Source organism: Muntiacus reevesi, chromosome 5 (assembly GCF_963930625.1).
Source record: "Muntiacus reevesi chromosome 5, mMunRee1.1, whole genome shotgun sequence".
Classification (NCBI taxonomy): domain Eukaryota; kingdom Metazoa; phylum Chordata; class Mammalia; order Artiodactyla; family Cervidae; genus Muntiacus; species Muntiacus reevesi.
In genome coordinates this window covers 25666356-25677863 of record NC_089253.1, presented here as the reverse complement: position 1 = coordinate 25677863, position 11508 = coordinate 25666356, and the positions used below count along the sequence as shown (strand labels likewise).

General features: G+C 40.8%; 2 protein-coding genes across 2 annotated transcripts; both read right to left on the bottom strand.

Moving 5' to 3' along the window:
- Positions 1-1447: 1447 nt before the first annotated feature.
- Positions 1448-2380, bottom strand: LOC136168984 (olfactory receptor 8B3-like). The gene has a single exon (XM_065936732.1). The coding sequence runs from the start codon at positions 2378-2380 to the stop codon at positions 1448-1450; it is 933 nt and encodes a 310-aa protein (XP_065792804.1).
- A 3623-nt stretch (positions 2381-6003) lies between these two features.
- LOC136169021 (olfactory receptor 8B3-like) lies at positions 6004-6942 on the bottom strand. The gene has a single exon (XM_065936773.1). It carries the CDS (start codon positions 6931-6933, stop codon positions 6004-6006), a length of 930 nt encoding a protein of 309 aa, XP_065792845.1. The 5' UTR covers positions 6934-6942.
- Between the last annotated feature and the right edge of the window lie 4566 nt (positions 6943-11508).

Genomic DNA, 11508 nt, shown 5'->3' with positions numbered 1-11508 from the left:
ACTAATGACACATTTCTAGGAAATGTTTTACTCCCATGCCTGTTCTCTGAATTATAAGATCCTGAAAAAAAATTTTTTTTGGCAGAAAAAGTCAGTTTTCAAAACAAATGTTTTCTCATATCTTATGTTTGCTGTGCTAGGCTTAGTCACTCAGTCATGTCTGACTCTTTGTGACCCCATGGACTGTAGCCCACCAGGCTCCTCTGTTCATGGGGATTCTCCAGGCAAGAATACTGGAGTGGGTTGCCATGTCCTCCTCGAGGGAATCTTCCCAACCCAGGGATCGACCCCAAGTCTCCTGCATTGCAGGTGGATTCTTTACTGTTTGAGCCACCAGGGAAGCCTTACCTTATGTTTACTAAAGTAAAAATAAAATAAAGTAAACAGAAAGTATACTAGAAAGACTAGTACATTTGAAATCAGAAGGCTAATAGTTTATTCTAGATTTTTTCAGAAAGAGATTGTGTGACTTTAAGTAAATCATTACACTTCTCTGAGTTTCAGTATTCAGTACTGTATTCATGAAATAAATATATATTGAAAATCTGATGTGCTACTTTGAATATAGAAAATAAATATGAAATATTGGAGATAAACATGAAAGTAGCTTTTAAAGTCACACTAGTGTTACTTTATTGATCATTAGCAGAAACATTTGTCTTTTTCCAAGTAAAAAAAAAAGTCAATAATAACAATAGGAAAAATAAAGAGAAGGGAATTCTCTGGTGGTCCAGTGGTTAGGACTCTGCATTTCCACTGCAGAGGGCGGAGGTTCAATCCCAGGATGGGGAACTAAGATCCCAAAAGCCATGTTGGGTGGCAAAAAAAAAAAAAAAAAATAGGTCAGTTTATTTCTTTATGTTATCCTTAAATGGGAAACACAAAGAAAAGGAAAGGATATTGCTAAAGTAGTATTAAAAGAAAGATGATCTACTCTAAGAAACTGGAAACAACTTACTGCTATTGCTGCTAAGTCGCTTCAGTCATGTCCGACTCCGTGCGACCCCATAGATGGCAGCCCACCAGGCTCCCCCATCCATGGGATTCTCCAGGCAAAAACACTGGGTTGCCATTTCCTTCTCCAGGAAACAACTTGAGAGAAGTCTAAATTTCCTTCCCTATGATGAGAAATCATCAGGGGTTTCCCTCGTGGCTCAAAGGTTAAAGCGTCTGCCTGCGGTGCGGGAGACTGGAGTTCGACCCCCAGGTCAGGATGATCCCCTGGAGAAGGAAATTGCAACCCACTCAGTATTCTTGCCTAAAGAATCCCATGGATGGAGGAACCTGGTACTCTATAGTCCACGGGGTTGCAGAGTCAGACACGACTGAGTGACTTCACTTTCATGATGAGAAATAAATAAGGTAAGAAGGCTGCTACTACAAATATTGTAAATAAACACACAAAATCTCTCCCATCCTATGACCTGGACATAGAAACTGATTCTAATCAATACTTTCTTCTCCTCAGGGTTTTTCTCAGAGCACTTTTCACATCTTTGTTCCTCAGACTGTAGACTAAGGGGTTCATCAAGGGAACCACATTGGTATAAAAGACAGAAGAGATTTTTCCCTCATCCATAGATCCACTAGAAGATGATTTGAGATACACAAATGCCCCAGATCCAAAGAACAGAGAAACAGCAATGATGTGGGAACTGCAGGTGCTGAAGGCTCTGGACCTGCCCTCCATGGACTTGATGTGGAGGATGCTGGACAGGATGAGACCATAAGAGACAAAGATGGTGAGACTGGGCACAATGATGTTGATGCACGCCATGATGAAAACTACCAGCTCAGTGACGTAGGTACTTGTGCAGGAGAGCTGAAGCAGAGGGTGGATGTCACAGAAATAATGGTTGATGGTGTTTGCATCACAGAAGGTCAGTCTCAGCATGCATCCAGTGTGAGCCATAGCACCAGAAAATGCCATCAAGTAGGAAGCAAGCATGAGGCTGGAACACACTTTAGGGGACATGGCAGCATTATACAAGAGTGGCTTACAGATGGCCACATAGCGGTCATAGGCCATTGATGTCAGCACATAGCATTCAGAAACGACAAAAAAACAGAAGAAGTAGAACTGAGTCATGCACCCCATGTAAGAAATAATATTCTCCTTCGATAAGAAATCTATCAGCATTTTGGGTGTAAATACTGAAGAATAACAGAGGTCTGTGAAGGACAAGTTAAAGAGGAAAAAGTACATGGGGGTGTGTAGATGTGAATTTATCCCTATTAGGATTATCAGGCTCAAATTTCCTATCAGAGTGACCATATACATTAATAGAAACAGGAAAAACAAGGGAACTTGGAGATCCAGTTGGTCTGTTAACCCTACCAGGATGAATGCAGTCACGAAAGACCCATTCCCAGGAGCCATTCCTCCCTAAGAAAATCTGTGGACACAGGAGAGGTTTACGTTGGGAATAGTTCAATCCTTCTGACAATATCTCATCCTACAAAAGAGTGTACATACTCAGCGTGTCTGAGACCAGGCCAACCTGGGCCCGTAGAATCTGCCTTTACCATGGGCTTTCCCTTTCCAGAGTCTTGATAAGCTAAATAAAACAAAGAGCGTCACAGACAGCCTACAGAGAGAAGGCAGTGCTGCCATACGGATACATGCCTGCTGTGAAGACGAAGGGATAAGAGAGGGGAATCAAGTTAGAAAGTCCTCCTCTTGTTTCACCTTTTCTTCATTCACTTGAGCCTTCTCCTCTTCGGTAAAATTGTAGGCAGAGACCCCAGTTACAGGTGCTGGCTTCTGGTGCAGATTAGATCTGGTGTGAGTTGGAACCAAGAAGACTGTCTCTAACCAAAGACTAAGGGACCCAAGGCTAGAGGAGGTTAAGTTATTGCCCAAGTAGAAGAGTGAGAGTCTGTCCATAGAAAAGGAACTTACTGACTGAGATACTTCTGCACCTCCTAACCTCTGAAGACTCTCTGATTCCCCTTCAATATAGTCTCCTAAGAGTTTCACTTGAATCTCATGACTGCACAAAATGGTGGGGAGACAGGGAGACAGGAAAGTGGCAGATCTGATATCGGCAGAATTCAGAAACTCACCCTTATGTGGCCAGAAAACTTATGTGGCCAGAGTTCTCCCTAGGTATTTGTCCTGGAAAGGCAGTGTCAGGTCTGAGGCTCTGGTTCATTTGATTATAAAATGAAAAGTTGAGCAGCCCAGACTTATTTTCAGGTATGCCCTGGAAATCTTTCTGAACTACAAATATTAATTTCTAATTATGACTTTGAGTCTTCTCATTCAGCAAGGAAAATTTCACAGCATTGTTATCAGGATTGCCACTTGATAATACATGGAAGATGGACTGTGAGTTTAATGATGTAGTGCACTCGGTTATAAACAGTGTGGAAGCTTGCTCAGTCTCTCCCCAGGGAATAGATTCTATGTGTAAAAAAGAAGTAAGGGAGTTACATTTACCATGTTCTCTACCTAGGTCCTGAGGGACTCAATATTTTCATCCAGTTTACACATAACTCCAGGGATTGCACACCCCCCAGGGCAGAGGTGAAAGTAAGCTCCCATCTTCCTATCATCTTCATCACTTTAGAAAAATCTATTGTGCAGGTTCTATCTCTATGTCTTCCCAGATCCTAAGAGGAAATTTTCCAGAGTCTACCTATGGGTTTCTTCATATCTTTACCTAAAATTTTACAAAGCCTCTAGTAATTCAATTCACTTGTTGTCTCTCATGGATTATCTAAAAGAGAAAATGCTAAAGGCCTTTCTCCCTACTAAATTTTTTGCATTTGAAACACCTACTGGAAATATCTACCTAAGGTTCCAGCTGGGTCCTTAAATGTATTATTTCATTAACTGAAGTCATCAATTATTTCTCATAGTAGAAAAGAGTTGGGGCTATAGAGTTAGAGGGTATGAGTTTGAGGCCTACCCCCATGCTTACTAACTTGGACACAGTGATTAACTCTCCATGCCTCAGGTTCATAATTCCTAAAATATTGATGATAATAATAGCATCTCCTTCATTGGGTTATCTTGATGATTAAATGAAAAAAAATACGAAAAAAAAAAAAAGGTTAGAATAGTACCTGGCATGTAGTATACAGTCAAATAATGCCCACTGTCTTCATATATGTTCTCCAAATTTTCTGTTAAGTCCTCCATCAAAACAATCACCATTTTTCCCTTTAATTCCTGTGTCTCCCTATAAATTATAAGCTCTGTGAGGACTAACATCTCTTCTGTCTTATTTACCACTTCTCTTGTACTGCTGTGAGTAGTGCAGGGACCTCCCTTGTGGCTCAGCTGGTAAAGAATCCTCCTGCAATGCGGGAGACCTGGGTTCCATCCCTGGGTTGGGAAGATCCCCTGGAGAAAGGAATGGATACCCACTCCGGTATTCTGGCCTGGAGAATTCCATGGACTGCGTAGTCCATGGGGGTCACAACGAGTGGGACACGACTGAGTGACTTTCACTCCAACAGTAGGCCCTGCATAAATAACTCTGTAAGTTACATTGTTCTCTGGTGAAGGCCTTCCGAGTGTTTCTCACGTTTCTCACATGCTCGGCGTTAGGGTCTACAGCCACACTGACTCCCATCCTTTTCCCTCAGCCACCACGCAAGCTCAGATACTTTTGAGGTTTTTATTAAACCATATGCTGAAATGTAATGATTCCAGTAACAATTCTAGCTTTTCTCACATACTCCCTCTTATTTGGCCATATACACAGCTGGAGAATAAGTTCTGAAAGCACACCTCTCCCTCCCTTCTTTAAAATTTTCAGTGACCTTCAGTTACCCTGGGACACCTGAATCACTGTAATAAAATTATACGGCAACATTGTAGTAAAAATATAAGTATCAAAACCATGAATACTGGGCATATACCCTTTGAAAACCTCATTGAAAGAGACACATGTTCCCCAATATTTGTGACAGCACTTTTTACAATACCTAGGACAAGCAAGTAACCTAGATGTCCGTTGACAGATTAATGGATACAGAAATAGTGGTACGTATATATACAATAGAATATTACTCAGCTATAAAAAAAAAAGAATGCATTTGAGTCAGTCTTAAGGAAGTGGACGAACCTAGACCCTGTTTTACAGAGTGAAGTACGTTAGAAAGAGAAAGACAAATATTGTGCATTAACACATCATATGGAATCCAGAAAGATAGTACTGATGAACCTCTCTTCAGGGCAGCAATAGAGATGCAGACATAGAGAAGAGACTTGTTGACACAGTAGGGGAAGGCGAGGACGGGACAAATTGAGAGAAACATAAAATATACACATTACCATATGCAAAATAGATATATTTTACATAAAATAAAACATTACCTTCTTCATTCCTGACTGCTCTAAATGGTTATCTTAGTATTTTTGTCCTTAGGAACTGAGATCAAAAGACAAACTCCCTTTACTATGTTTTCTTAAGACTAAATTGAGAAGATAGAGACAATGGTGAGAGAAGCATTTTCTCATTCTCCTTTTCTAAGAAACAAAGGAATCTACCAGACAAAATCCCCTCCAGCACTTTCAATAGAGGTTTATTAAATAAATCAGTAACTTACTGAATCTTAAGTCCACAAAGCCCATATGTCCATGACAAAGCTTCACAGGAGTTCTGGACATACCTTAGTCAAAAATCTCACAACCTTACTGTTTCTGGATTCAACACCATTCACCTTTTTCTACTTAAAACCTTATAATCTCTGAAAATAAGCTTAAGCATGAAAGAATGAATTATACGCTTGGGTTGGCCAATAAGTTCATTTTCCAAATGAACTTATTGGCCAACCCAATACTTTCCTACTTTCTATGAAAGGATGAATGGCTGATTCTCCTCTTCTTTATACTGTGTTTTCTTATAAAGTGATTTTCATAAAAATGTAGCTTGTCTTATTATTTAAATCACCTGCTTTTTTATTTTAATTCCTTTCTCTTTTCTCCATATCATCATACATTGTGTGCCCTTACTAAAATTTGACATCAACAGCTAACACAATTTCTATTCAGAACACCCTATTCCTAACAGTCTTATTCAGTGCAACTTGGACATCTTTGTTCCTCAAACTGTAGATGAAAGGATTCACCATTGGCCCCACAATGGTGTAAAAAACTGTGGACACTTTCCCTTCATCCAGAGACCCAGCAGGAAAAGGCTTGAGATACATGAATGCTGCTGATGCAAAGAAAAGAGAAACCACGATCATGTGGGAGCTGCACGTACTGAAGGCTTTGGACCTGCCCTCTGCGGAATGGATATGAAGGATGTTCAAGAGGATCAAGGTGTAAGAAACGGAGATGGTGACACTGGGCACTATGACATTGACACCCACCACAACGAAAACCACCAGCTCATTGATGGAGGTGCTTGTGCAGGAGAGCTGGAGGAGAGGAGGAATGTCACACATGTAGTGATTGATGATATTTCCATCGCAGAAGGAGAGTCGCAGCATGCACCCAGTGTGGGCCATGGCACCCACAAGCCCCATCGTGTATACACCCACCGTCAGCATGAGGCAGACCTGATGGGACATGGAGACCTTGTAGAGCAGGGGCTTACAGATGGCCACATATCGGTCATAGGCCATTGACGTCAAGATATAGCACTCATCAATAACAAAGAAGGAGAAGAAGCAGAGCTGAGTCATGCACTCTGCATAAGAGACGATGTTCTGGCTCACAAAACTCATCAGCATTTTAGGGGTAATGAGAGAGGAGTGGCAGAGATCAATGAAGGAAAGGTTGAAGAGAAAGTAGTACATGGGAGTGTGCAAGTGAGTGTTCAGAGCAATAAGAATAATCAAGCCAACGTTCCCCACCACAGTGACCACATAAATTGCTAAGAAAATGAAAAAGAGAGGCAGCTGGAGTTCTGGCTTCTGTGTTAAACCCAGCAGGATAAACTCAGTCAATGAAGAGTCATTCTCTGGGGCCATTCTTCCCTAGGACACACCTGGAGAACAGGACAGAGGGTGACGTTAAAATGAGTGCCCCGCTCTCTCCACCCAACCCCACTCTAATGAGAGAGACCCAGAATGCGAGAAGGAACCCCAGCCCACCCTCTGTGTGCCTTTGTTTTCTCTTCTGTATAAAGGCTGAGGGAATTTTTAAAGAAGTATATTAAAAACACTATCAGGCAAGTTCTACAGGGATAAGATTCAGTGATGCTGAACCTCATGACAGCAGCATCTCTGCTCCATTTCTTCTCTGACAGTTACCAGGCTCACCCAATGATCAGTGGTCATCTCAGCAGAGAGAAGACGTGTCATTTCAGGGAGTCCTTGGTTTCCACAGATGAGGTTTGGAAGACAAGTAACAGGACAGATAAAATTCAACACTCACCCTTCTGCACAGAGACTTCAGTGTTGGGACTTGCAACCTCTGCTTCCTTATTCCCAAGGAAGAGCAAAAGGCGCTGATGAATTTTAGAGATGAACAGCCCAGAACAGAGATTCTTCTTCTTTGCTACTGTTTTTGTTTTGAGTGAGTTTTGGACTGAGTCAGAGCACAGACTTCAGTACACCAGGCTCTGAGGTGCCATGAGTTACAGGTCGTGGTTTCTGATGGTGGCTCTGCAGAGTGTCCTCCCCAGTCTAGGGGGTGAAAATAGCATCTACTGGTGCCCAGGGAGTCACCTGCTAATATGACCCAGGGGTTATTGTGAATTGGGAAATCCTGGGGACCTGATTAAAACTTAGAAGTCTTAGGTTTTCATTATGTTTTCCCCAGAGATATGATTTGCTAGAAAGAGAAATTACCCACACTGCATTTCCGAATTCACTAAAATAACAGTGTGTGTTGGAAGTAACCCATTTTGCCCACATTTTGGTTTGTTGCCAAATGGGGCACATCCTCAAATAGAAAAACAGTGAATTTTCCTGCATCCACAGCTCTTAAGAAACACTAGTCACCATGATCCTCTACATAGAAAACCCTAAAGACTCTTCCAGAAAATTACTAGAGCTAATCAATGAATATAGTAAAGTTGCAGGATATAAAATTAATACACAGAAATCCCTTGCATTCCTATATACTAACAATGGAAAAACAGAAAGAGAAATTAAGGAAACAATACCATTCACCATTGCAACAAAAAGAATAAAATACTTAGGAGTATATCTACCTAAAGAAACAAAAGACCTATACATAGAAAACTATAAAACGCTGATGAAAGAAATCAAAGAGGACACAAACAGATGGAGAAACACACCGTGTTCATGCATAGGAAGAATCAATATTGTCAAAATGGCTATTCTACCCAAAGCAATCAATAGATTCAATGCAATCCCTATCAAGCTACCAATGGTATTTTCCACAGAACTAGAACAAATAATTTCACAATTTGTATGGAAATACAAAAAACCTTGAATAGCCAAAGTACTCTTGAGAAAGAAGAATGGAACTGGAGGAATCAACCTGCCTGACTTCAGACTCTACTACAAAGCCACAATCATCAAGACAGTATGGTACAGACACAAAGACAGAAATATAGATCAATGGAACAGAATAGAAAGCCCAGAGATAAATCCACAAACCTATGGACACCTTATCTTTGACAAAGGAGGCAAGGATAGACAATGGAAAAAAGACAAACTCTTTAACAAGTGGTGCTGGGAAAACTGGTCAACCACTTATAAAAGAATGAAACTAGAACACTTTCTAACACCATACACAAAAAAAACTCAAAATGGATTAAAGATCTAAATGTAAGACCAGAAACTATAAAACTCCTAGAGGAGAACATAGGCAAAACACTCTGCGACATGAATCTCAGCAAAATCCTCTATGACCCACCTCCCAGAATATTGGAAATAAAAGCAAAACTAAACAAATGGTACCTAATGAAACTTAAAAGCTTTTGCACAACAAAGGAAACTATAAGTAAGGTGAAAAGACAGCCCTCAGATTGGGAGAAAATAATAGCAAATGAAGCAACAGACAAAGGATTAATCTCAAAAATATACAAACAACTGCTGAAGCTCAATTCCAGAAAAATAAATGACCCAATCAAAAAATGGGCCAAAGAACTAAACAGTCATTTCTCCAAAGAAGACATACAGATGGCTAATAAACACATGAAAAGATGCTCAACATCACTCATCATCAGAGAAATGCAAATCAAAGCCACAATGAGGTACCATTACACGCCAGTCAGGATGGCTGCTATCCAAAAATCTACAAGCAATAAATGCTGGAGAGCGTGTGGAGAAAAGGGAACCCTCTTACACTGTTGGGGGGAATGCAAACTAGTACAGCCACTATGGAGAACAGTGTGGAGATTCCTTAAAAAACTGGAAATAGAACTGCCATATGACCCAGCAATCCCACTCCTGGGCATACAAACCGAGGAAACCAGATCTGAAAGAGACACGTGCACCCCAATGTTCATCGCAGCACTGTTTATAATAGCCAGGACATGGAAGCAACCTAGATGCCCATCAGCAGATAAATGGATAAGGAAGCTGTGGTACATATACACCATGGAATATTACTCAGCCGTTAAAAAGAATTCATTTGAATCAGTTCTAATGAGATGGATCAAACTGGAGCCCATTATACAGAGTGAAGTAAGCCAGAAAGATAAAGAATACTAACATTCTTTACATTACAGCATACTAACACATATATATGGAATTAGAAAGATGGTAATGATAACCCTATATGCAAAAAAGAAAAAGAGACACAGAAGTACAGAACAGACTTTTGAACTCTGTGGGAGAAGGTGAGGGTGGGATGTTTCGAAAGAACAGCATGTATATTATCTATAGTGAAACAGATCACCAGCCCAGGTGGGATGCATGAGACAAGTGCTTGGGCCTGGTGCACTGGGAAGACCCAGAGGAATCGGGTGGAGAGGAAGGTGAGAGGGGGGATTGGGATGGGGATTACATGTAACTCCATGGCTGATTCATGTCAATGTATGACAAAACCCACTGAAATGTTGTGAAGTAATTAGCCTCCAACTAATAAAAAAAAATAATAAAATAAAGACAGCATGTAACCAAAAAAAAAAAAAAAAAGAAATACTAGTCACTTATTTGTTTATCTGGTGTGTCTTCTCACAACACAAACACATACATTCGTACATACACATGCATTTGAACCTAAGTTCCATAAGGGCAGAGATTTTGCCTGTTTTGTTCAGTACGGTTTTTGTAGCAATGTAAAGTAAAACCACACACATACAGTAGGTATTAAATGAACATTCATTTAATAAAAAATGAATGAATTTAATAAAAAACAAATGAATGAAAAGTTTGAGCAAACTTTTCCCCCTCTCCCTCATTTCCCTGGGAACTAAGACTGGCTATCACAACAGAAGTACTGCCCCACAGGCAAAGGCTTATATAGGATCAGTGATTTTCCTTGTAGACCTGAGTGTGGGACTGGACAGACACCAGTGAGGTATGTGAAGGTCACGGGTAAACTCTTAGTGGCCATCTATAAGCCCTATAGATCAAAGTTACTGAACTGAGAGAAAATACATAGTTTCTGTCCTCCCTGAATGTCACATGGATGACTTCCATGGCTCTTAGAGAGGCCTCAGTGCCTCTTCTTGGAAGTCTGCAGCATAGACTCAGATCGGAAGGCAGATTTGGATCAGTTTGGATCAGTACAGGAGGCTTCCAAATGCCCAGATCAAGGTCAGCTCACTAGGGAGGCCATTAGGAACCGTTCAAAATCATTTCTTTTTTGGCACAGGTTTGAAATACTCAAAGTGCCGACTTAGGAAGAGTAATAATGTGGGCACTGGCAGGACAGACTAGAGTAAGAAGGACTGGAGGCAGGTCAGCAATGGGAAGCAATTACAATAGTCAATAAATGATTTTAAATGCCCTGAGTTAATACTGCTACAGTCAAAAATTCTAAAAAGCAAACAAATGAGACAGGAGGGAAGATTCATCAGGACTTCTCACAAAGGGAATCAGTCAGTTCAGTCGCTCAGTCGTGTCCGACTCTTTGTGACCCCATGGACTGCAGCACGCCAAGCCTCCCTGTCCATCACCAACCCCCAAAGTCTGCTCAAACTCATGTCCATCCAGTCAGTGATGCCATGCAACCATCTCATCTTCTGTCGTCCCCTTCTCCTCCTGCCTTCAATCTTTCCCAGCATCAGGGTCTTTTCAAATGAGTCAGCTCTTCGCATCAGGTGGCCAAGGTATTGGAGTTTCAGCTTCAACATCAGTCCTTCCAATGAACATTCAGGACTGATTTCCTTTAAGATGGACTGGTTGGATCTCCTTGCAGTCCAAGACTTTCAAGAGTCTTCTCCAACACCACAGTTCAAAAGCATCAATTCTTCGGTGCTCAGCATTCTTTATAGTCCAACTGTCACATCCATACATGACTACTGGAAAAACCATAGCCTTGACTAGATGGACCTTTGTTGGCAAAGTAATGTTTCTGCCTTTTAATATGCTGTATAATTTGGTCATAACTTTTCTTCCAAGGAATAGAAATAGACAAAAAATTCCCAAAGATACTAGGATAGGTATTTGGATATACTATGG